The 27780-nt window shown below is 42.8% G+C and overlaps 1 protein-coding gene across 2 annotated transcripts in view; it reads right to left on the bottom strand.

Annotated features, from left to right (window-relative positions):
- The window catches only part of CDH13 (cadherin 13), a 715034-nt gene that overhangs the window by 100758 nt on the left and 586496 nt on the right, over nt 1-27780 (bottom strand). For both annotated transcript variants that reach the window (XM_081201168.1, XM_081201169.1), the window contains exon 8: nt 3260-3400. In XM_081201168.1, coding sequence (XP_081057294.1) covers nt 3260-3400 — 141 coding nt within the window. The remainder of the gene's footprint in view (nt 1-3259; nt 3401-27780) is intronic.

The raw sequence follows: 27780 nt of genomic DNA, 5'->3' as shown, positions 1-27780 counted from the left end.
GAAGTTCTCCTATTCATGCTTCATTTAGATGGATGAGAGTGCACAAATCAGTGCTGCCACGAGAGACTTGAGAGTACTTCAAAATTCCTTTGCTCACATTCAGAAGAAAGTTACAGATGGGTAGCCGTGTTGGTCTGCCATAGTCCAAATAAAAAAATTCCTTCCTGTAGCACCTTAAAGACCAACTAAGTTAGTTCTTGGTATAAGCTTTCGTGTGCATGCACACTATCTGAAGAAGTGTGCATGCACACGAAAGCTTATACCAAGAACTAACTTAGTTGGTCTTTAAGGTGCTACAGGAAGGAATTTTTTTATTCAGAAGAAAGTGCAAGCCTGGAATAATGTATTGCCCAGAGTTTTCTGAGCTAGCTGCATCCCTGGTGTAGCTTAATTGACTTTCATTGGGACAATCTTGGTCTCCATTCATTCAGAATTGACAAATGGACCTTGAGAACAGATATACTCTAAGCTACCCAAAGCAACTCCCAGAATGAATGAAAAATAGAAGCCAAAGCTACTTTCAGCCAGAAATTATTCTGTCAGTCGATAACATAGGCCATTTAAAAAAGAAAGAAAGAACCGTTGAAATATATATTGGGAGAAAGGTAAAAAAAGGTATTTGTGTGTGTGTGTATGCCTGCATTCACATGACAGTTTATTCCATGGGTAGGCAAACTAAGGCCCGGGGGCCGGATCTGGGCCAATCGCCTTCTAAATCTGGCCCGTGGATGGTCCAGGAATCAGTGTGTTTTTACATGAGTAGAATGTGTGCTTTTATTTAAAATGCATCTCTGGGTTTTTTGTGCAGCATAGGAATTCATTCAACCCCCCCCCCCCAATATAGTCCAGCCCCCCACAAGGTCTGAGGGACAGCGGACCAGCCCATGGCAGCCCATGGTTTATTCCATTTCCCTGATATTTCCCTGTTAATTCCCACATTATAATTGAGCCTTCACACGATGCAAATACCACCTTTGGAAAATGAATGGACTATAACACATGTTTAGCACACATTTCTGTGCTATTTGGTTCCAGGAAAAAAAAATTCCACAGTATAGTGTCAAAACTTGGAGCATCACATCAGCATGCAGGCTTTTCCTTTTGTTTTCATGGAGGAACAGAAAGATGCATGTGCATAAAGTTTGGGGAGTAGCCATGTTGTCTAGTGGCTACGCACACTGGTGTGAAGGAAACTTTGTGTCACATGCCAGTAGATCAGTGAAAAAGCCAAAGTTCCATAACTGTTCCACTGGTACAGATAAGTACAACTGTCATACACTTCAGGGAACTTCCACCTAATCAGGAACTCAGAGGTTGTTTTACTGGGAAACATTTCCGCATTTAATGATCCCCCAACCACTGAAACCCTCCTGCATTTCCCCATGTTGTCCAGGAACACTGTTTGCAAACAGTTGTTATAGTTTAATGGGAATTTTATCCAGTTGGTGCTTTTGTGGGAAGGTCATTCTAAGTGTAGCCACACTGCTTAAATTCTTGATTTTGATTCAACATTTGGGGGCTGCATCCAGCTAAATTTGATTCTTGAGTAGAGCCACTGAAATTAATGGATTTAAGTTTATGGACCCATTAATTTCAATGGGTCTGCTCTGAGTAGGACCTAGTTGGCTGCAATTTTAAAATTACTAAGAGGGGGTTGGGAAATATGTATGCTGCATTCCTGTGTATATTGCAAAGAAAATGTAACGAGAGGAAGAAGCCCCACATGTAGCTGTAAAATGTGCTAAAATTCAAGGGTCTTATTTCATAGCAGCTGTAATTACAATCTAAAAGGTTATGCCTCTGTTTCTTTAGTTAATGAGTCTAATTTTCTTTTAAAGGCTATTTTGAGTCTTTCATTCTTTTCTCACTCCTCCTACTCCAGCTGAAGAGAGTAGCCACACCTGCAGGCGGATTCAATTAATAGTCGACACTGCATACACTTTACCAGTATAATTTACATTTCTTTTTGCTAATTAATTCATTGACTAATGCTAAATGTAGTGCCACACTAATCGGCACAGTGTGTTAAGTACTACCTGGCTATAATAGTCAACGTACCTGGAGGCGACATAGGCTTATTCATGTGTATATTGAGGTCTGGATCCAAAGAGTCTCACAACTGGTTCTGTGCATCAAAAGTGGTTTGGGACTTCTGTTTCTGGGACAACAGGTCCATTTGCTTTCTATCCAACTGTTTTTTAAATGGAGAGGAATTTTGGTAGTGCAGTAGAGGTGCCTGCTGTGGACGACCCTGGGCTCTGAAATTTCAGCGGCACCCTGTACGATGCCAAAATTCAGCACCCCCTGCCTCTCATTCTAAATCATAGTTGTGATGTCCCCTGTAGTGCCCACGAGGCTCCACACACAGTGTAAATGGAACCAGTGCTGATCTCCTAAATCCGCTTGAGGTGTCTGCTTTTCTAATGCAGGTCAAAAATCCCTTTGGACACTAGAAATATAAGATCACAAGAACATAAGAACATAAGAAAAGCCGCACAACTGGATCAGACAAAAGAAAATGATTGGCATCAAAGTTCCATGTCACAGCTTTTGGTTAAAATGGTAGTAAACTCCAGGTGAAAAGGGATATACTCATGTGAAATAATACCAGTCAGCCCTAGGAAGATGGGAAACTGGAGACAGAATCTGGCATTGATTTGCACCATTGCCAATTAATGGGATGGTTTTTCCTTTCTTTTTTGGGAGAGTATTATTTAAAAAGTTACATCAGCACAAACCTTTTGCTTCCTACTATTTCAATCCTCTCTCTACACCACACACAATTCAACACAAGCAATGTACCATGTTTGGATTTCAGTAGAGTGAAACAGCAAATATACTTTATTTGAGGAAGACTCTCTGCCAAGTTTTAAAGGCCTGCTCTTGGAAATACTCAACGTTGAATTGACACGCTTTTAAACAAACATAACCTTCCCAAGCATATTTTAAAAGCATTTGCTGTGTGCCATGGTGAAACCATCCACAACCTCCCTGCAGAAACCTCCGCACAGGTCTGAAGCACAGAGGGTGCCCATCAGCTTCTATTAGATCCAAGATCGGGTTGAGAAGAGCCCTGCTGGATCAGGCCAATGGCCCATCCACTCCAACATCCTGTTCTCACAGTGGCCAACCAGATGCCTGTAGGAAAGCCACAAGCAGGATGCAAGTGCAAGAACACTCTCTTCTCCTGAGTTTCCAGGAACTGGCATGATTGAACAAGCAATGCTCAACTGTTTTGCATCTTAAAGTAAATGTTTACCTCTTTCCTGGTGAATTCCGGTGCATGGTCATTTTTATCATCAACGACAATGGTTGCTGTGGCAGTGCCAGTTAACCCAACGTCCATGCCCCCCATGTCTTTTGCTTCTATGATGAGCTCATATTTCGGATTCTCCATTGTCTGCAGAGATGAAAAAATAATAATACATTACCCAGTGTGCAATGCATTGATCTCATTTTAGAAATATCCATTATGGCATCAGAGGCACCCTTAGGTAAAACTGATCTGCAGGATGTTTTTCTATTAAAAGAAAGAAGGCAACTGGCTTATTACAAAAGCCAGGAAATGCTGACAAATAGATGTGCTGAGAATTTTACCTAACTATCTATGTCAGTCTTCACCAACCTAGTAACTTTCAGATATGTTGAAGTGCCCCAACCTGGTGATTGCCATCCTTGACTATTGGTCACCCTAGCTGGGGCTGATGGGAACCATAGCCCAAAACATCTCTTCCAGCCTTCTCCAACCTTGTGCCCTCCAGATGTTTTGGCCTACAACTCTGACAGACTCTGATCAGCTATAATCCAAAGCATTTGGAGGCATCAGTACAGGGTACCTTTTCCTGGACTAGCAAGCATGACAACTCTTATTTTTTGTCTGAAAAGCATGTAAAATGGTGGAAAATAAGAACAGTATGTTCCTAGAAGCTCTGTTTTAATTCCGGAGTTGTTCTGCCTCCTGCCATAACTGTTCCAGTTCACTCATTCTCTTTAATTGTGTCTTTTGAAGAGAAGTCTCTTGTTCCTTTGCTTCCTCTTATTTCAATCCTACCTCCACACGAGGAGAGGGACATAGCCACACCCGGTGTATTTCAAGTGACCTACTCTATTTCAAGCTCTACCAGGAACGGAGATTAACTGTATGGAAATGGTATTAAAACTTATTAAAGGTGACATTTCCTCGATTTGTGTGGCTGTCTTGCATGGGCCCATCTGCTGGGAAACCTCAAGGGCCACATCGCTGATGGGGAATGCAGATGGGAAGGAGCAGGTGGTGGTCATCTTCTTTTAAAGTCATGAGCTACTTCACTCATGCATTCTCAAAAGCTATTATTCTGTGATTCACAACAGTGATATAGGAGAAAGTCTTTAAAAGGACAGGAAGACATTTAGCCACTGAGATAGAGAGACAAATGACTCCACTTTAGAACAACTTTCCAGCTGAATACATTTGGGGAAAGGCTGGGAAAGAGTGCTTTAACAATCAATTCTTCTTCACAGGGAACTCTGGGAATTGTAGCTCTGGGAGAGGAATAAGGGTTTCCTAACAACTCTCAGCACCCTTGACCAACTACAGCTCCCAGAATTCTTTGGGAGAAGCTACAGCTGTTGCTTTAAATCTATGGTGTGAGTGTGGCCACAGAAAGAATCATTATAAAGTCAATTCACTTCTTTCCCTCTGCTTTTCGGAGACACAGAGCACTGTGCTATATCCACTGAGCATATGTGTATGTGAACCACTGGGAACTGTGTGTGCTTCCTGTTTAGGAGTTGAGTGTGGTATTCAACTAAGCTTCCCTGACAGCAGACCTGTTGAAATGAACAAACATGAGTAAGCTAGGGTTTTTTTTATTTCAATGGGTTTATTCTGAGTAGAATTTAGTTAAGTACCAATCTGAGTTCTGAAACTGTCTCCTGCTTCATCCAAATGCCATTTTAATTGCACCCACAGCAACTAATTATCAGCTGTGTAGATGCTCTACTCCATTCACTCAAACAACAACCTGAGCTTTCACCGTTTGCTTGTTTGCCTATTATTCTTATATAGCTTTGTAGTGGGTGAAAATCTTATGGGATGGGATAACGAAACTCTTCCCTTTATTATTCCAAAAGGTAATGTGGATCCATCGCAGCTTTATCCATATTTGCCGACAATGTGCTTTTCCAGCATCAGTAAGGCATGAGGGGACCAGTCAGCTAAGAATGGTGATAGTTGACTGCTCTTCAAAAGCAACAGAGATGGAGTTGGACAGGAGAGGGGACCACATGTTGGTAAGAGGAATGCAAGAGGGAGATACAGAGAGAATGCTGATGAAAAGTTGCATATGACAGACACAGGGTGGGGAAGAGGAGAGAGAGACTGAGCAACTTGTTCTTTGGAGAGAAGCTGGTGACAATTATTGAGTGGCAATGATGAGCTCCTGTAGAGTCCCACCACGTCCAATAATCAAAAGGCGAGCTGACATGATGTAGCATCCTCAGAGATGAGTGACTATCAAATTCTAGGACCCAATTATACATTCTTTCTGCAGTCCAAACTCCTATAGTCATCGCACACACCACAAAGCAAGAAAGTGTTCAGAAAACGCTGAATATTCCAATTAAGGTGGTTTTTATCTCCTCCCACAGATCTGTTACAAATCTAACAAGGCTTATAGGGCAATCTTACTCATGCTTACTCAGAAGTAGTAAGTGTGCATAGGACTGGAGACTTTGATTGCATTGTTAGACACTCCCCATTTCCCTGAAAAGTGAAAAGTCCAGGGGCAGCCATGTAGGTCTTAAGCTACGTACACAATAAACAGTGAAAGCACACTGAAAACACAGGACTTCCCCCGAAGGATCCTGGTTGCTGGGCAAGTGTTTATGTCTTTTCACTGTCATTATTTTAATTACCCCTGGTTTTAAACAGAATTGCTTTTGTCATCACTTTGAGGCTTGATTATTGTAAAAAGCAGCTGATGATATGTCATCTGATAATGTTTTATGTTTAATGCCATCACCGGGGTCTGCCCTTTATGTCATCACTCTGGGCTGCCCCAGGTCTCAGGTTTGGGCCCTGAAATCTCAGGGTCTGGGATGCTCCAGACCTTGCAACCCTAGTGATATACAAACAACACATGTTTATTAGAAGTTGTAGAAGCAGCCCTACATTGGTTGCCATTGCCAGTTCCTTTAAGGGCCCAACTCAAAGCGCTCATGTTAGTGTTTAAAGCCATAAATGACTCAGGCCCCAAATTCCTGAAAGACCACCTCCTTCCCTACAGACCCCTCAGGTATTAGGACTAGTGGAGGAGACCCTATTAGTTGTTCCACTGCCCTCATAGCTGGGTGGGATGACCCAGGGGAGGAAATTCTCTGTGGCAGCTCCTAAGTTGTAGAACTCCCCACCCACAGAGGTGTGTCTGCATACCCCTCAACCATCCATTTTAAGTGAGACATCCTGGATTTACAGAAGCCATCCCAGCTTCTGATTGGATCTCCGAATGTCCCATTTTTTGGTCCAGCGCTCCAGCTGGTTCATGCCAGAGTGCTGGACCAAAAGACACTCAGGTTTGGGTTTCATACTCTGGCATGAATCAGCTGGCTCCCATGAGAGCTCGCGACCAAAAAATGAATGTCCTAATTTTTATTAGCAGGATGTTGGAGGATATGTTTCTGGCATCTTCATTATACAGCTTTTGGCAGATGCTGAAGACCCTGGCTTTTGCCAGCTGAGATGTAGATTGTGAGGACCCACCTTATTTCCATGACTGCAAGTAGCTTTAAACTGCTTTTGACATTGTGCTTTAATTGTTGTAACCAGCCCTGGGACTTTATGGTGAAGGGTGGGGTGATAACGATGATGTCCTGCCGAGCAACTGATTGCTGGTGTCTGCAAGCCTTACATTTTTTGCCCCACGTGGTTTAAAATCAAGAAAATGAGCAGTTTGCCAAGGGACAGGTGTCTGCAAATGCTGCTTATTACAATGAGCCATGCCTTGGGATGCCCTATATGGTATCAGATGCAAAGCAGGTAAGTATGGCATTGGGGAAAATGACCTCAAGGGACACATTTTAACACCTGCTGGGCCTGATTAAGTCCATGGGCTGGAGGTACCCCACCAGTGTTTTCAATAATAACTCACATATTGTACTATGCGTGAGGTTCTGTCCCCAAAGCCAATTTACTTCCTTTGCAACGATTAATTATTCCCCCCCCCTCTGTTCTCTGTCTTTCACGGTCTGTTCCAAATATTGGGAGTTTAGTGCTGCTGGTATTCCATATAATATCTGGTGGTATTCAGTGCTAATCTCAGGGTTGTGAGTTTGAGCCCCACATTGGGCAAAAGATTTAGGCATTGCAGGGGGTTGGACTAGATGGTATCTTCAACTCTACAATTCCCAAATTCTATGATTCTATTTGCACATGCCGAAACACTGCCACCTTTTGAAATTTGCACTCCACAGAATTTTGGTAATGCAGTTCTCTAGCCAAGTATTCTGTACAAAAATGCATATATTTGAGTGAAGTGTGGAGATATTAATAAAAACAAATGAAGATGTATAGTGGGGAGTGTATATTATGTGCATATTTTAGAAACCTGACTGGCAGAATCCGTGACCAGGGGAAAGAGACGGTGGAAGAAGACTGGAAGAAATTTAAAACTTATCTTAAGAAACATTGTAAAATTAATGAAAGTTAAAATGTCGAGGTTTTAGGGGGGGGAAAGGGGTTTACAGCTGTAAAAGATTAAGTAAAAGAAAAGAATAAGGGATAAATCAGATAAAACCAAGTGGTAGGATTTGCTGAAATAATTTTGGAAATTGGGATGCAGAAAGGGGAGGTTTGGGGAAGTCGACGAAGTAAGGTTTATGAAAAAACGGATATGAAACTATACATGTTTGTTTGTTTGTTTGTTTGTATGTGTCTATAAAAAATGTTTTGAAAAACCAATAAAAATTTTATTTAAAAAAATGAATACAAATTGCATATAGTAGGAGAAATCAACGGTAAAATGCTGGTGAATTTTCAAGAGATTTCCCTCACCCCCAATATTTAAAAAAAACAAAAGTGCAAACTGATATCGAAATGTAGTGAACTAAATGTTTAAGACTTGGAAGAATGAGAAACCAAAATTGACCAACTCTGACATCCTTAACCCACCATAACTTATAGCCATCAATGTCCTCCATTAATTTTGTTTAACTTACAAGGAGGTAGCATAGATAGCACTAGAAGGCGTACTGCACACTCCACAGAGTAGCTTTCCAACCATTCAAATGCAGCCACAGAGACTCCAAAATTGCCAGAGTCAGAACTTTTGTAGAGCAAGAGAAAAAATCAAAGAGAAATGGTGTAATTCACCTCTTTTTTGACTTCATTCTCTTTGGCAGACCACAAATTTTGCAAGCCTTAGTCATTTTTCAGCAGGCTAAATGACTAAAGTGCAAATTTATGGGATAATGAAGGGGTTCCCTGCTGTAATTATATCAGTTCTCCCAACATCTAGCTACAGTTGATAAATGAGACACCATAGGAGCAATGATTTAATGCCCACCCATTAAGATCATTATACCTCTTTTTAGCTTTGACTAGGCTCTGTTTAAAGTGGGCACTTTTCCATGAAACAAGAGACATTGTTATAGATCCAATCAGGTTTGATTATGTGATGACATCACTGGTGGCAAAAATAAGTCAATCCGGAGTAAGAATAATGCCCATTCAATAAATATTGCCCTCACTCTGAATTGGCTTAATTATCCCTCATCAATGTCATAATACAGTATGGCCAAATCTCTTTGCCTTTGGGAATAAGATCTTCTTTAGCTGCTGCTTCAGTGCCTATTTGTCTTTCAACTGGGGTTGCGGAGAATCCCTATACTGACATAGAAAAGTTAATTGGGCGGCATGATAGACTTTCAGGCCTCCCCCCCCCCAAAGAATTTGGTAGGAAAAATGTTCACTTCAAGAACGTTTTGAAAGCTTGCTCTCCAAAATGACCTAGGTTGCTCACAGATGGAATCCAATGTCCTGGTACACCAATAGCTTAATGAATACCTGAGAGGTATAGCAAGTGACCCAACATAGCTGATTGTACTATCCTGATTCTATAGGAATATGCATTAATGATTCAGATACAGTCAGCCACAATAAGCAGAACCTATAGGGACCAGAGAATCCACTATATTCAGAATTTCCAAATGCAAGAGGTAGAAATGAAGGGGTGTGGAAAAAAATATTTGAAAAGCATTTCAAAAAGTTCCTTTCAGAAATCAATCACAGCTGTCATATCTCTGAAACCATTTACAGCAGCAAGGGGGGGGGGGAAACCACCCACAGTGTTAATAATAATCTTGTCCACCTCCACACAACTGTATTATTGCCCTTACTGAATATTAAGAAGTCTTTCATCTAGTCCATCTATGAATATCACCAACAATGAGAATTAAAACTCCCCCCTAAACCAAGCAATCCTTCATTCTTTCCCTTGTCCCCACCACACCAAACACCAAGCTGAAATCTAGAGACTTTTCTCCGTGGGTGAAGCTATGCAACCTCTAAGAATGCTGTGGTTTCATGACATTTCTGAGGCTTTAAAAGCAAAAGAAATTTGTTTCAGCCAAGGAAAGATGAATAGCCCTAAACTCCCAATATTCGGAACAGACCGTGAAAGACAGAGCAGAGAAAAAATATTAATTAATCATTGCAAAGGAAGTAAATTGGCTTCTGGGACAGAACCTAACGCATACTACAATATGTGAGTTATTATTGAAAACACTGGTGGGTTCCCTTCAGCCCATGGACTTAATCAGGCCCACAGGTGTTAAAATTTGGCCCTTGAGGCCATTTCCCCCACATCATACCTTCCTACCTGCTCTGCATCTGATGCAGCAAAATCAACAATTAGCAAAAACAGTAGTAGTATCCAAGGCCAAGGCCCAGCTCCATAGCAAGGGATCATGCAAGAGGCAAGATCAGGGCAGTTTGAGGTTATGTTCAAGTTGATCACTGAGCAGACAATGGTATAGACAAGAGACAGCCCCAGGGGAGTCCATTATCAGATTCACAATAACCAAGCGGCCAAACTCATCAAAACACAGTGCTGGTACAAATGCATTGCTCCAGCAATTCTTCCAGCCTAGTACTGGGTTGGAGCTGCTGAAATCACACCTTAAATGAAGCTGACTCCTATCAGTTGTCTTCACCCAGAGGTCTCCTCAAGAGGAGGATCTTACTCCCCAATTTTGGCTCCTGGTGAGTCCTTGCCTATAGACAGGCACATCTCCTGATGGGGCAGGTTTCTGTCTGACATTCAAGATGACTCAATGAGTCAAGCTCAATACTCATTCAGTTCCAATATGAGAGGCCGAACTCACCCGTGTTGTTGATGGCCATTCCTCAGCTTCATCTAAGGATCCTGGCTCCTAACCCCAGTATTGAGCCAGATACAGGACACAATGTTACAAGTTCTACCCAGCACCTACTAAATTTATAAATAAGTTATAGAGTGCCCTAAGAAGTGGTGGTGGTGAAATGCTCTCTCATAGAGGAAAACAAGCTTTGAGAAACTGGATGAGAGTTTTTGGTGTAGCAGTAGTTCAACCATAATGCAGGGATGCTCATTGTGGTGCCTTCCAGATGTCATTGCACTACAACTCCCTTCTACAGCAGCCAGCATTGCCAAAGGCTGAAGATAATGAGCACTCACACTTTACATTTTGGGTGCCCTTTGCGGGATTGCACGTGGTGCTACAGTTCCCAGGGAGCTTACTGGCAAACAGTGGCTGGCTTGCCTCTCAGTGTTAATTTCTGGAGGTTCACGCCCAGCCTCAGTAATCAAGTTTCTGGCTGGGAGGTGGGTGGAGCTGACAATAGCCAGGCAGTCGGCTCTGGAGATTCACCCTCCCTACCCTCCCTTAGTTTAATGTTTTCTTGTTTGCAGGTTAACTTTTTCTTCCTGTTTAGCGGGCACTGGTACGGTCTTTGACTGGTTGCTGTTGAAGGACCAGGAAGAAATTTTCTTGCATTGGCAGGTTTTGTCTTCCCTGTAGCAATTCATCACAACTTTGGCGGTTATGGCCTTGGGTGGAATCCTTTAGTTTTTTCTACCCTATGGGGGGGGGGGTTTGAAGTGGTGACTCACCCCCTCCCCTGTGGCAGCAATTCCAGGATCCCCCTCTTAAAGGGGGTTATATATATGGGGGTCACTGGCCATACACTGAAAGTTGTCAGTGAACTACCCTGCATGCGGGGATATGGGCTTGGCTGCCTGCTACACTTACGTCTCGCAGAGCACTCCCATATCCCATTTACCCTGATGAGCCCCTGTTCCCCCCAGGCTGGGGGGCTGGGAGGGATACACACCCAAGGCCTAAACCAAGGTCTTCCTACATTTGGAAGTTTAATGAAGTTGTGGCCTAATTATAATTCCATACAACGTTGTCAGAGTCTTTATTCCTTCCTTATGATCCCTGGGGGCTTGGGCTGTTGCCACCTGGTCATGCAATGGGACTTACACTCCACAACATCTGAATGGCACAATGTTGGCTATCACACATCTAATGATTAGACTTGTTGCCGTTCTTCTTTCACATAAACTATGCAAATATGCAAGATAATGTACACTTGCAGGAAATAACAGCTGATGTTTATTTAAAACAACGGGATCATCCATCATTCCCCACCACCCCAAATCCACCTGCTATTAGTACCTATTCAATTTACCTGAAATAAAATAATCATATAGAGCAGCCAATGCAAACAAGTGTTATAACCCTGACAAATGAGGAATTGGAATTGAAGGAATGCAGCTATTCAGATTATCATAATATTAACATTTACTCTAAAGTGTCCATTGTGTTTGCAGGGCAAAGAGGAAACACAAGACCAGCTGCGCTTTCAGAGCGTGAATTATGGTTTGTCACAAACAAAACCTCACAATAACATTATTGTAACTCTCTTTTTAATTCCCCATTTTCCAATTATGATGCTTCAAAGGAAGTTCTACCATTTAAACAAAGCAATGTGGTATTTCTGCAATGATGAAAACCAGTGTCTATTTACTGTCTGCAGGAAAAGCGTAATATGAATGTAAGAATTGGATAGAATGGGAAAGACAAAAATTGTCCTTCTGAGTACATTTGCCTGCCTACCGCCAATTCACTTGATTCACTTGCTTGTACATCATGCCCCATAAAGGATGCTTAAAATAATCCCAGCTATCTTGTGCAGGCATGCAGAGGCTCTGGAGCCAAACTCCAATGCATCTCATTGATTTCAGTGGGGAGGAGAAGATCCAGATGTGTGGAAGCACCTATAGAAATATATGTGGGGAGGGACCATTTTTCACTGAGAAAGCATGCTTTTTATGCAGGTCTCAGGCTCATTCCTGCCTAGTTATTCTCAAATCATTTATGTTCACAGTTTGTCACCTGACCCTATTCCAGAGCCCAGATCACCTCTGACCTGGCTTGAATTTGGCCCTGGATCAATTGGGGTGGGGCAGGGAGTAATGATTAATTAGGGTTTCTTAAACCTGAATTAAGCATAACATTGGGAAGGAATGGGAGAAGGAGATACTGTGTCTCTCCCCTCCCCTGACCACACAGCAGAGAGCAAAAGGGTGGATCCTCTTGAGACCTGTTTCTCCAGTATATTTCTGAGGGGGAACATGTTAGCACAGTAAACCCCAGCATTTGATCCTCTGCTCACCAGCTTGTCAGTGGAGGGTTCAACCCTGCTCCATTTATGTGTTCCCTAGTAGCCAAAGCACCTTCTTCCTGCCCGGCGCTGGCACCATCCCCAGATTGCTCTTGGATGCCCAACCTGACTTGGGGTGATCCAAGGCTTTCTTTACCCAACTTGTCCAAAGTCTGCATCCCTCCCAAATTGGCCTAGTTCGGTTTGGGATTCAGGCTTTTGCCAAATCCATTGCACAGGCCCACTTGCTAGGGGTAGTATAGAGGAGAAGGGTGATTGCTTTCAACTTCTGTTCTTGGGTCTCCCTAGAGGCATCTGCAGGGAAGAGGATGCTAGACTAGATGGGCCATTAGTCTGATGCTACGAAGTCTCCACCTGTAGGAGCTCCACACATATAGGGTCTTCAGATGAGGACACATTTGTAGAACGCTTTGAACTTTGGTCATGACAGCCACTGTTTAAGCACCAGACAAGGTGGGATAGTTTGTAAATCCTCCTCAAACATACTTTTCAAACTGGTGTCCTTTGGAGCAAATTCAATATTTGACCCAGATACAGCTTTACTCCATAATGAGTTTTTTTCTCTCTCTCCCTTTGCCCCTCCCCAAGTCTAACATTGCAAATAATGTGCGTTTATCACTGAGATCAGCAATGCCTGGATATTGGCTGCTCTCCATACCATTTAGGCAGGTGATTTGTCTCCTATAATCTGCAAAGAATTCTGATCAGCTGCCGCTATGTGTGGAAATAATCCTCAAAGCACTGCAATTCAGCTCTATGAGCTCAGGTAGATTTTATTTTATTTTATTTAGAAAGAGAGAAAAATACACCTCAATATGCCTTTAGTTCAATATGAAATCTGTGGGTCTTGATTTGAGAATGTGACATTAAACCACACATACAACTTTCCTGCATAAAGGTGCAAATTAAAGTTTTCCTTAAGTGTGCCGTTTATGATTTGCTAGGAAAATATCTTCCACCAGGGTAATAAAAGATAACATGTTTTATGACAGCTCCCTTACGCCAAATTGAACATAATCTCTTATTAAGAGAATCAAAATGAACCTTACTCGGTTAACATTGGTGGGGAGGGGGGAGCAGGAACTGCAGAGAAACCACATTGCTACAAATTAGGTGCACCAAAGGCCACATCCCCCTCAATACACCTCCTTATTCCCCCACAAGAAAGTAATGTGATAAAGGTCAAGGTGGGAAATGTATTCCTCTGTCTAATCTGCTTTGCAAATTAGTGCCGATGGTCAGAATGTCCAAGAGAACTCAATTACTGGAGTTTCCTGTCAAGCCTACCTCAACTGGATGAAATCATAGAGGTTAGTTTGGAAATTAGTGCTGCAAGGTGCAAAACATCCCACAATGCCAATTTTACATCTTTGGCATGATGTTAATTTTCTTCAATATTAAAGGGAAAGTGGTGTGCTATTTCACATCTGGCACAAAGCAGGTGTTAGACGCAGTGAAAAACAGGGCAAGTTTCAATAGCTGGTCAGCCCTTGCCTTATTAATGCAGCTGCATTCAATCTAAATATTGGGGGGGGGGAGTGGAACCATCCCACAAGGTCTTGACAGAAGGTCTGCAAAAGGGTACCTTCATGTTAAGCAGCTTCACATACATAGACTCAGAATATAAAGCAGCCTGCTGGATCAGGCCAGTGACTGTCTAGTCCAGCATTCTGTTCTCACAGTGGCCACCCCAATGCCTGTGGAAATCCCGCAAGCAGGACCCAAGCACAAGATCAGTGGGAATTCAGAAGCATTACTGCCTCCAGCTATGGAAGTAGAGTATAACCATCATGGTTAGTAGCCATCAATAGCTTTCTCCTCAATGAATCTGTCCAATCCTCTTTTAAAGCCATCCAAGTCGGTGGCCATCAATGCCTCCTGCAGGAGTGAGTTCCAACTGTGCACCATGTGAAGAAGTATTTCCTTTTATCTGTCCTGAATTCTCCAAAACTCAGCATCGTTGGATGTCCACAAGTTCCATTCTTATGAGAGAAGGAGGGAAACTATTCTCTATCCACTTTCTCCATGCTTTGCATATTTGTATACACTTCTATCATGAAACCTTTCTTCATAGGAGAGTCGCTCCATCCCCTTGACCATGCTGGTTGCCCTTTTTGAACTTTTCAAACTGTACAGTTTGCTGTTTGGCATGAAGTGGCCAGATATGTATTGTGTGTGCATTAGAGAAGATCATCAGAACTTCCATTAGATCTGGGTCTGCTCAGTACTTGGATGGGTTACCTGCTTGGCAACCCCACCTGTGCCATTCATAATTGCATCACACCTTCACTTGCATCAGTGAAGATTGGCAAGGATATAAATGAAAGTAACAAGAAATCATAAATAACACATACACAACCCAGCAGATCCTTCCGCATAGCTAAGGCCTATTTGAAACATCAGTGATATTTTCAGTTTGGTGTCTGATAATTTAATCAAAGCAGGGTATGTAATATTAGTTGTAATCAGTATTTTTATTATCCCTTTATGTGTGGCCCCACCTTGCCTCCTTGTCCTCCTCCTCTTCCTCTTCTTCTGCTTCTTTTTTTTTTTAATGGAAAGTTTATCTTAGTTTAGTGTTCTATTGCCAGCAGTAATTCCAGGTAGCTTTCAAAAACTAAGCACCCTGCAGAGAGTGTAATGAATCAACACATGAGATTAGCCTTGCCTAGTGACTGCATTTTTGTGCCTGTAGGGTAGTTCCTGAGGAATATAAATTCATCTGATTCGAAATGATCAGAGGAAAGATCACATAAATTGGATTTCAATTATATCATTGATGTTTTACCCCCAATATAAAAGAAGATGCCTACCTTACAATGGGAGGGTAAAATTGTCATCTCTATAGGAATATGTCTCCCACACACACTGATGAGAACATCAGTTTAATTTTCCATCTCTATCTTTACTAGGGGGTGTGTGCACCCCTGCTTGCTCATCTCGACAACCCACCTCAATTCCCCCATGTCAGTCAGAGCTTCCCTTTCCTGACCCATGCAACTAAGTTTACTTTTTCATCTTTCCAAACCTACTTCTGAAGCCACTTCCTGCTCCTTTGCAGCCCTGCTTTTCACCCATTTTCACCTTCCACACAGTTATGAAACCAGCATCACCTTCTATTCTGCAGACCCTTCCATGCCCCCATTTCATGCCTCATACTACCTGCTTTTTGCAACCCCTTTTTCACATTTTCACCTTCAGCCTGCTTTCCCAACCCCACTCACCGTCGCATACAGATCATGCCCATTTCTGTCCCTTCTCTTCTTCTATTCTACAGCCTCCTTTGCTCTCACCTTCAACTTATTTTACCGGATGTCAGGGGTTTAGGAGCAGAGGCACGGGCAAGGGAGGAAACAGAGAGCGAAGGGGAGGAGGCAGAAGAAAAGATGAGTGATGACGACGACCCGAGATCTCCTAGTCTTTCCAGTGAATCAGAGGATTCACAGAAAGGAGCACCAGTGGCCAGGGCAAGGGGGGAGTCAAGGGGGGCACCCCAGGAAGATAGAGCCAGAAGGGACTCAGGGGGGAGCAGCTGGAAATCGGGACCAGCGTCACCGCCAGGAAGCAGGGAAGAGGAAGGGAGCCAGGGGGGAAGCGCTGGCAGCTCACCACAGGAGGGAGGGCATGAGTCAGGAGTGGCCACACCTCCATCGGGGAGCGAAGAAACGGTTAAGAGGAAGGTGGAAGGTTGGGCGCGCGCGCCAAGTTCAAATGCAGAGGAAGGCGGCGCAGTAAGCAGCCCCGAAAGGGAACCAGGTCCTAAAGCCCGGCGCAAGGAGGCAGGAGGGTTCGGGTCAGCGTCAGAAGAATCCCGGAAGGAAGAAGCCCCGGGGGGTAGAGGGACCCAGAGGAGGACAGTCAGGCGGAAAAGGTGGAGCAAGGCTAGGATATTAAGTTGGTGCACAAGGGGCGGAGATTCAGACGGAGCTTCGCCGATCTAGCTACTAGACGTAGAGTTTGCGCGCAGCAGCGTGAGAATGGAAACTGTAATTCAATAAAGACTTTTACTTAATGATCGCTGGCTAGCGTGATCCTCTGTGAGCTAGGATCTTCAAGCAGCTCTGACACCTGCTTTCTCCTTTTTTCCAGCTCTCCCTTGCACATAGACAATTCACATTTCCATGCCTCCTCTTCTCTCCTGTACCTCAGTCCCCTTTGCACACACCCCCTGTGATTATGTGTGTTACTGTATCTTTAGGATGAATGTAATCTTATGAGGAAGCCTTAAGTTGCCTTGTACAGTTAAGGAAGGTTAATTCAGTTGACAGATGTGCATATATGGGTGTTTGTTTGTTAATAAAAATCTGTTCTAACTTTAATCTGGAACTTAATGTTGAAGACAACACACGGTAGCAAGAGTGAAATACATTGTGTGAAGGTACTATGGGATACCTGAGGCTCCACAAACATTAACTCTTTCACATAAGGAAGCTAAGGAATAGAAGAGGAAGAATTTTGAGTACAGCAAGAATGAAATGCTCTATCACTGAGCTGCAGCCCTTCCATAGAAAATGTAGGAACATAGCAAGGTGCCTTATAAAGAGTCAGCCTGTGAGTTGTATCCAATAGCCAGAATAATCCCTTTGAAATTACAGGTGATGATGAACACAGGTCCATTAATTTCAATGTGTCTGCTATGAGTTACAGTTAGTTCGCTACCACCCAGTTGTTCCATCTAACTCAGTATTGTCTACATTGTCTGGCAGGGGCTCTCCAGGATTCCAGATGGGTGAAAATGGACCAAATATATTCCTCCCCTATTCCTACCTCACATACCCCTAACACACCAGATATTAATTTTTGGTGGCTTTTTTTTTACACTGCACACACTGATTTGCTATCTTCCTTGAAGGCCAAAAGCATTTCATGTGGATATACCTTCTTATAAGGCATAGATAAAAGGATGGAGCTAAAGACACAAGTTGAAGACTTCAAAAAGTGTGAGAGCCATGGAAGGAGCAAGATGAGAACTATGGGCAGGCAAAGGAACACAAGCAAGAAGAAAGACTCCCTAAAGGGAAATGGAACAGAGGGATGCCAGTTCACTGAAGGAAGGAGAGCAAGTTGGTAGATAAGTAGGTCTGTGACGAGGCAGGATATCTTGCAGGGTCTGTAAGAACTTCATTTACTGACAACTCTTTGTAGATTAAAAGAAAGTCAATTGACAAGGAAGTTGCAAGGAGTTAGAAAAACATGGCCAACTGCTGAATAGGGAAATCCCCGGAAGATTAGAGGGAATAAACTTTTATTTTTTCTGAGCCTTCACATGCAAAGACTGGACTTAACAATGGTTATCTCATAAAATGGCATCAGGAAGCACCTGAAATATCCTGCCTTAGTCTACAAAGCTGCAATTGGCTTCTTTTTAAATGTACATGAAGTAGAACATGCTGGGAATCTGTGTCCCTGGCAGACACAGCATGTAGCCCATGAGAGTGGTGAAATAGCTGGAACAGGGCACCGGGCGTTGGGCAAAAGTCAGGTCAAATCTTTATTGACTGCAACAGACAGGCAGAGTTGGAATGGCAGTAGGGCAAGAATCAATATCTTCAAATATAGCTTTGTATGCTATGAGATCTGTGGTGGACACATTCATGTCATACTACCCAGCCATTGATCATATTTTATATGTAGCTTGTCCATAAACTCAGCCTCCATACCTGGAATGCTGAAAATAAAATTCAGCTGCCAATGTGGTTGGATAAATATATAGATGAGGGGCACCATTTTGCCTTTTCCTGTGGACAGCAAGATATTTTAGATTGGCCCTGAACTTGGTTGGAACTACTTAAAGCATACTGGCAGGAGATGTTATAATTCCTTAAGAACTTTTTTTTTTTGCCCCCTAATGAGATTTGAATGCAATTAATATTGAGCACCAAAAACTAGGATATTAAATTATTATGACAATTCAAGATTATCTTTTCTTTTAATGGCACAAAAACTAATGTGGGAAACACAAAGCAAGCTGCATCATTTCTCTACCCAGTCCTTCCACAACAGAGCTGTGCGGGTGTGTCCTTTAGCTGCAAATTTCATCTTTTCAATGGGGATTAAAAGCAGGACCTATTAGACAAAATGTTGATTTTATTTGCTCAAACTGTATCAAGAAACAAAGAAGAAAGGGGAGGGGAAGAATGATAAACTTGCTTAAACTTAAAATGGCATTCCATATTGAAGCAGCTTGAAGGCCCCGCTATCTAGGTCACTTCAAGAAAAGCAAGCTTCTGGAGCAAAACATAATTGCTGAGTTTACATGCTAAATTTTAGCTCAAAGAAAAGAGGCACTGGGAGGCATTTGGTGAAACAATTAGTTTAATCAATACACCGAGAGCACTGCAGAAAATGAGTGCCTTTCATGAAATGTTCACCACACCATTCAGTCCTGCTTATCAATGTCAGAATATAATTATTGGTGAGAATACGTATGTATTGAAACAAAACAATGGGGCACAAATCAAAGTGAAGCCAAGGGGTTCAGTGATGGGGAGCCAGCTTTGAAGGTCTTTGAGAGTTCTTTTTACTGTACCTTTGTGCACACAGATATTTTCTGCACCAAACTCACAGGAAAAGAGGAATCAGCCTTATATCTAGTCAGACCATTAGTCTATGCAACTTGGTACCATCTACACAGTGGCTTTCCATGGTTTTAGACAGGGTGTTTTTCTCAGTTCTGCCAAGAGATGCTGGGGACTGAATCTGGGGCCTTTTGCATCCAAACAAATGCTGTATACCCGTGAGCTATGGTCCTTCCCTGTCACTCCATTAGTCAAACTAACTTAAGGTTTGGGTTCAAAAAGTAATGCCGGCAATGACTATAAGAGCCATAGCCAGACAGAACTATGTGTACCACACAGGTAAAAAGGTAAAGGGACCCCTGACAATTAGGTCCAGTCATGACCGACTCTGGGGTTGCGGCGCTCATCTCACTTTATTGGTCGAGGGAGCCGGCGTACAGCTTCTGGGTCATGTGGCCAGCATGACTAAGCTGCTTCTGGGGAACCAGAGCAGCGCACGGAAATGCCGTTTACCTTCCCGCCAGAGTGGTACCTATTTATCTACTTGCACTTTGAGGTGCTTTCGAACTGCTAGGTTGGCAGGAGCAGGGACCGAGCAACGGGAGCTCACCCCGTCTTGGGGATTCAAACCGCCGACCTTCTGATTGGCAAGTCCTAGGCTCTGTGGTTTGTATATGTCGGTTTCTCTCAGATTCTCATTTTTCTAATCTTCAGTTCAGTTGCTCCACTTTTCCACACCAGCTGTCTCTCTCTTTCAAAGTACTCATTAAAATCCTTCAGTATTTTAGGGTAAATTTCTTTTTTATATGCAATTTTATCTAATATACACATTTTTGCAAACAACTTCTCCTGATGCAATGTATTATTTTATGTTGTTTTCACTAATATATGCATGCATGTGCATACTTCACTCCCAGTATGTGCATCTTTGTACACATTACATGGGTGGAGAAGTGCACTGCAAAATTCAGAGAAGTATGAATTGTAGTTTTGGTTTACGTATTGTTTTGGCAAATCAGCTTAGTGCAAATCAGCTTAGTTCCCCTTTAAATGTGAATTTCTCCCCAACTGCTACATACAGGTTGCCCCTGGCTTCCTAAGCTAGCCTGCTGCCTTCACAGTGGAGGACAATGTCTCATCTTCAGTAGAAGCTGGACGAGGTTGGCTTCTGCTTATGTCTAGAGAGGGTGCCATGTTGTGGGCTGGCCCTGTTTCCTGGGCTTCCTTCTTTCTTTCAAGTCCATTCTTCAGTGGCCAAGAAACCACTTTGGAGCCTACAAGTTTGAATCTCCCCGGTTATAGACTTTTCCCTAGTAAGCCGCCATAAAGGCTCCTGCTGTACCATCTGCTCAAGGATATGAGTGCAATTAGAAGCTGAAAATATGATGCTTTGATGTGGCTCTCTGGGCTATTAATATTCTTATTTCTTTATTTTTGTTATCCAGTGACTTTCATCTTCTGATCTCCAAGCCTGTTGAGAAAATTAATTAATTGAACTGGGCAGCATCCTGCAGCACAGATCAATGTGATTATACCCATTTAATAGATTAATTGAGGAGTTAGTTAGTTGGAGTCTAGATGAGATATACCATCTGCTTGGGGTGGCATGGGAAATTGTTTGGAGAGAGTGAAATCTGCCCATAAATCTGGGATCCAGAATGCCCTGTGTTTGCATTCCATCAGTGCCTACTGAATTAGCCAAAGCTCCTCTCAATTTTCTGCACATGATCAATAAATTTCTCTGGGTATCACAGATCACAGGACACTCCTGTCTGTTTTGCTTTCATATAAGGCCCATGTTTAGCAAAGATGCTGCAAGTTATATGGGTATTAAAACATAGTTTCCTGAGCAAATTCTGCACATATTTGGGGGGGGGGGGAGAAGGACCAATATGCTACCCTCTCTCTTGAGCTGGTAGAAGCTCCCAACTGCTGTCAGCCATGTGGGTTAAGTAGATAATTCTCAATGAGCAAGGATCCATTTAATTTCTTTGCTCAGCCACAGGAGTGTGGAAGCAGAGCTGCAGCCCTGCAGGGAGCTAGTCAGTTTGCATATACGGAAATGCTACAAGATGAAGCTGGAAGGAGAAAGCTAGTTGTATATACTCAGTCTGTTGATCTGGGGAAGGACTACCATCCCTTTTGGGTTCAGAATGTCTGCAATGCTCTCTTCTGCACCATTTAATTGTTGTGCCTATCATTTATTTCCAAACTGTAAATCTGACAAAAAAATTGTTACTGCAAGACACCATGGGGGGGAAGCAGACTTTTGGCTGGTGAGATCTATTTAAAGCTTTATTTGGAATTGTGAGTACCAGATATAAAATAAGCCCTCTTCAGACATTCTTCTTTCAACCTCCATCCCCTCTGCCATGACCCATGGCCTGCGGACTGAAAATTGTGTGGTAGAGAACACAGAATAAGATCAGGTTTTGCCTTCATCCTTGGAGAAACAACCACTATGATGTTCTTCAGGACCTTCCCAGTCAGAGGGTACAGCCCTGTCATTCTCTTCTGATTCAAATGAGTGTCTTACTGCTCTTGTCTCCCCATCCATGTAGGAGCCAAAGACTGCAAAATATGGGGGAGGTCCTTCAATAGCTAGCCTGCTCCTCTGGAGAGGTCAAGATTTCTATAATACAGATCTAGTCAGCACATATTAAGTTTCAGTTGGATCTAAGAGCATGGAGACAAATAAAAGCACAGAGGAGCCCAGCTGGATCAGGCCAAGGGCTCATCCAGTTCAGCATCCCTGTTCTCAGAGTGGCCAACCAGATGCCTAGGTGAAACCTGCAACCAGGACCTGAATGCGACAGTAATATCCCCATTTAGGATTCCTAGCAACTAGCATACAGAGTTCTTCTGGCAGTGGTGGCGGCAACTAGTCACTTATCCTAGTGATTTAGATCTAGCAACAGTAGGGAAAATGATGGCTCTGGTTAGCTAATACAAATGGAGAACTAAACAGCTCTTTTCACAGTTTTGCATGCAAGTCAATGGTTTAAGTCAGTCACCGAGTGATGCATGATGGTTTGTGAAAGCAGCCATAAAACTTGTAACAATGACAAGCATATTGAGTGCAGAGGGCCACCATGCATTCTTGAAAGAAGGAGAAATAAATGTGTGTCAAGCCTTCCAAGGCCTAAGAAAAGAACTCTATTATTCATGGCCTTGTAAGTAGTGTATACATTTCAATTCTTCATAAAGAAAACTTAATGGCCGTGGATTATTTGCCTCATTGGTCATGGTACTAGAAAATAATACAATGGAAAGCATTGGTTATAAAACATTCCTGTATTTAAATTTGCAAGTCAGTGATGCATTTACATCAACGTCAGAGGAATCCTTACTGAAAATGTAAAGGGCAGTGGATCTATATATGATGAGCATTGCCGGCAAATGGCAGATTCCGTGTTGCTATCTCAGTTTTAGCCTGCCTAGCTTATCATTCCATTGAACCTCTGATATCTGTTGGTGACAATGAACAAGCCACAGTGTCAATGTACTTGAATGTGGGAGGGCAATGGAGTACAGAGGGCATGCTGAGAAGCTTCCAAGAAGCTTTTTAGATACAGATTTTTCCCTAGTCTGTATCTATAAGGTAAAGGTAAAGGGGCCCCTGACCATTAGGTCCAGTCGTGGCCGACTCTGGGGTTGCGGTGCTCATCTCGCTTTATTGGCCAAGGGAGCCGGCATACAGCTTCCGGGTCATGTGGCCAGCATGACTAAGCTGCTTCTGGCGAACCAGAGCAGTGCAGGGAAACACTATTTACCTTCCCGCCGGAGCATTACCTATTTATCTACTTGCACTTGACATGCTTTCGAATTGCTAGGTTGGCAGGAGCAGGGACTGAGCAATGGGAGCTCACCCCATCGTGGGGATTCGAACCACTGACCTTCTGATCGGCAAGCCCTAGGTTCTGTGGTTTAACCCACAGCGCCACCCGCATCCCTTCTAGTCTGTATCTATAGTTGGACCTTATTTAGATTTTTTTAAAAAAGATGTTTCGTTTGATTAGTGACTTTGCCACCTTGGGCTCCTTTGGGTTACAGGGTGGGATAATAAATAAATAAATAAATAAATAAATAGCCCAGGTCTTTATGTTTTTCCAGGTGGTGGTGGTAGTAGTAGCTGAGAACAGTAATGTGAGTAAATTCTATTTATAAAAGTTTATTTAAAAATATGCACAAAATAGAGAAAGTAGCTAGAGGAATGTTTTTCTCCCTCTCTCATAACACTAGAACTCGTGGGCATTCAATGAAGCTGAACGTTGGAAGATTAAGGACAGATAAGAGAAAGGACTTATTCATGCAGTGACCAGTTAAACTATAGAGGCAGTGATATCCACCAATTTGGAGGGCTTTAAAAGAGGGTTAGGGACGCGGTGGCGCTGTGGGTTAAACCACAGAGCCTAGGACTTGCTGATCAGAAGGTTGGCGGTTCGAATCCCCGTGACGGGGTGAGCTCCCGTTGCTTGGACCCTGCTCCTGCCAACCTAGCAGTTCGAAAGCACATCAAAGTGCAAGTAGATAAATAGGTACCGCTCTGGTGGGAAGGTAAATGACATTTCCGTGTGCTGCTCTGGTTCACCAGAAGCAGCTTAGTCATGCTGGCCACATGACCTGGAAGCTGTACGCTGGCTCCCTCGGCCAATAAAGCGAGATGAGCGCCGCAACCCCAGAGTCGGTCATGACAGGACCTAATGGTTAGGGGTCCCTTTACCTTTAAAAGAGGGTTGGACAAATACATGGAGGACATGGCTCTCAATGGATGCTACCCATGGGGGCTATGTTCTACCTCCACTATCAGAGGCACCCCACCTCTCAATGCCAGTTGCTCAGAATCACCAGAGTGCTGTTGTACTCATGTCCGTTTTGCATCTGGTTGGCCATTGCCAGAACAGGATACTGGACTAGATCCAGCCGGCTCTTCTTGTATTCTTATGTCTTATATTATACAAGCAATGTATTAGAAAAGCAATGTTTTATTAGTGGTAGAGAAGGGAATGAATAGACTCAGACATGGCTTAGTTGTCGGGCACATGCTTTGTACACAGAAGATTCCAGATTCAAACCAAGTTTAAGAGGTTTAAAAGTTTAAAAGATCAGGGAGAAGGTGATGTGAAATGCCTTTTTTTCTGCCTGAACCCGAGAAAGCTGCTGACAATCAGGGTAGACAATATTGGGTTAGACAGGGTCAATCATATAATAATGAAGAAAATAAATGGAAGTCTGCCTGTTCTGTTTCATTCAAATGCAAAGGTATGCTGATTTAATTGACGAATTGATTGGTTGGTGGAATCTCATAGAATTAATCAAACAAGGTTTCTTTAATTGGGTGACAGCACCAGTGTGGCAAAAGGGTCCCAGCTTGATTTCCTTGCTGTTCAGTATTCTGGACAGGGTGACAGGGAGAATCAGAATTTGATTTACAGGATCCCCAGTCAAATGCATGAGTACTCAGAAGCAGGGTTGGGTGGATCAGTCGATTCCCAGTCTATGTTAGTTTCACATGTGCTCATTAATAAGAATGTCGAATGATTTCCACATTAAAATGTGATACATCACATGCAACTCTGTATTTATTCTGCTGCACTCCATCTTCTGCCCCCAAAACCACTTTGTCTCACTGTCTGCTGTGGTGAAATTATGTAACTTTATGTCACTTATTATTTAAGTTGAGTAAATTACATTGTCATTACATTGCCCTACCCCGTTAATTTCAATGCAAAGGAAAGCTTAACCAATTACATATCATTTGGAGACTGAAAGCAACAAACAGTGAATACCAAGCCTATGCACTGGACTGAATGCTATTCTGGACATGGAATGTATATACAGTGGTACCTCGGGTTAAGTACTTAATTCGTTCTCGAGGTCCGTACTTAACCTGAAACTGTTCTTAACCTGAAGCACCACTTTAGCAAATGGGGCCTCCTGCTGCTGCCACGCTGCCGGAGCACGATTTCTGTTCTCATCCTGAAGCAAAGTTCTTAACCTGAAGCACTATTTCTGGGCTAGCAGAGTCTGTAACCTGAAGCGTATGTAACCTGAGGTACCACTGTATACAAACACTTTCAGTTTCCACTCCCATTTCCATTTTTGTCAAAATTCTCTGATATCCTGTAAGAACATAATAAGAACCTTCTGGATCAGGCCAATGGCCCATCTAGTCAACCATCTTGTTCTCACAATGACCAACCAGCAAGCAGGACCCAGGCACCAAGAGCACTATCCCTTCCCATGGTTTTCAACAACATTACTGCATCCAGCTGTGGACACAGCATAGCCATCATGGCTGGTAGTTACCTCCCCACCAGGAGGTGCAGATCAGGTTTGCACTGGAATTCCCAGAAATAAGAGATGAATAGCATCTCTACATAGAAGCACACCCCACTAAGTTCACTGGGACTACCCTCCAAGTAAGTGTGCAAAGCATGTGAATCTCTGGACAGTACTGATATGCTTGCTCCCCTCTCCCCTGGCTCTATCAACCAGATCTTCATCCAAACTGCAAACATGTGCTTGCAACTGATACATTGGCATCTGAATTACATAGCAGTGGTCAGGTACTGTATTCCATCTATTGGGTGCAATTCAGCATCTACCACGAGTGGGCATGCTTCTGCAAGCCCAATTCTTGACAGTGGCCCTGGAAGATTTCCTGCCTTTCTGCCATAGCATGGCACTTAACTCACTTCCTTGGGATACACTCATCTTTCTTGTGGGCTCTATGGCTTTCTGATTTACCTGAAAAGGGAGCAAAGGCCTGATAGTTTGAATGGCCAATTAATTCCACAATGTCATCAACTGAAAAACTCCATCAAAATGCAACCACTTCCTGTTTGTCTTTGCCATTAGGTGGCAATATAGTAACAAGTTTTGGCTTGTAATGGACACCCCTGGCGGGCTTTACTTGCTCAGCACACTCTGCTAACGGAATCATTAAAACATTTTCTTTAATTTCCAGGCTACAAGAGAATGATGTTGAGCAGTAGATTTTCTACATATAATCTCACAGCACTAAATCATACAACTGCTATGTTTTACTGCTCAAAATCACTTTTCTGATTAGTTTAGCTTCAGCCCAACTGGCAGTGTTGGCAAATTTCGGATCATTAATAATTTGTAAGTTCAATATACACTGTCTAAAGAGCTAATCTCCAAGAAATAAAAGGAACAAAGGCAGAGGCTTATTATGCTGATACGGTGACTTTAAATTCTATTGGAGTTAGTACAGAAGAGCACCCGCAACACGAAGGCAAATGAAAATGACAACTGGAGAGATTTGTTATGCTGCTAAAGGATATAATTTTTCTCCCTCCCCCATCCCAAGCCAGCTCTTCCAACTTAGTCTGATTAAAAGAAAAGAGTAGAGTGGCTGTTTGTGTGATGAAAACACCTAATATTTTTGTTCAGAAGGACACGATGGAAACATGTATCTTTAGGACTGCAACTCCCATCAGCCCCACACAGCATGGCCAAAGGTCATGGAAGATGGGAGCAGTAATCCAGCAGCATACAGTGGTACCTCGGGTTAAGAACTTAATTCGTTCTGGAGGTCTGTTCTTAGCTTGAAACTGTTCTTAACCTGAAGCAGCACTTTAGCTAATGGAGCCTCCTGCTGCCGCCGCACCGCCGGAGCACAATATCTGTTCTCATCCTGAAGCAAAGTTCTTAACCTGAAGCACTATTTCTGGGTTAGCGGAGCCTGTAACCTGAAGCGTCTGTAACCCGAGGTACAACTGTATAGCATGCTAGAGGTTCCCTACTCCTGCAGGAGACACTACTGAACTAGATCAACAAATGACTTGATGTGTCTTTATTTATTTCCATGAATCCATGTGTGTGTGTGTGTGTGTGTGTGTGTGTGCACATGGCATATTTCTATCAGCAAGTAGTTAAGCACACTTGGATCAGACTAAGGTCTGGCAGAGCCTATGACATGATATGACTACCAATGTTAAATATGCCTGTTTCCAATGCAAGGCTCAGTTTAAGAGGTGACATGATACAAATTTATAAGCTTATGCATGGACAGTGAATAAAGAAAAGTTTTTCTCCCTAAGTATATTGTAACACTGGAACCCATGGACATCCAATTAAGCTGAATGTTGAAAGTCAGGATACTTCCCACAGGAAAGTCAGGATGCTTCCCACAGGAAGCAGTGATGGCCACAAATTTGAATGGCTTTAAAAGAGAATTAGGCAAATTCATGGAGGAAAAGGCTATGGATGACTATTGCCATGAAGGGTATGCTCTGCCTCTAGATTTGCAGTGAATATATATGCATTATAATATATCTGTTTTATTTGGTGAAATTGCTCTGCAAAAATATGTAATATTTGCCTATGAATTTTCATGAGAACTTTCAAAAAATTACAATCTGGTGTGAAAATGTGGAGAACAGAATTTAAGAATGGAAAAATGAAAAACTGAGAAAAACTAAAAAATGACTGATTTGTCCATTCCTTGCAGTGCCTAACAGTAACGAAGAGAGGGTTCAGAGAGCAATAGTTAGGGATGGACCTATGCCACTTTTCTGGTCTCTACTGCTT

This window comes from Podarcis bocagei (genome assembly GCF_964188305.1).
Source record: "Podarcis bocagei genome assembly, chromosome: 7".
NCBI lineage: Eukaryota > Metazoa > Chordata > Lepidosauria > Squamata > Lacertidae > Podarcis > Podarcis bocagei.
Note: the sequence above shows the minus strand (reverse complement) of the source record. Positions and strands in the feature narration are given on the sequence as shown.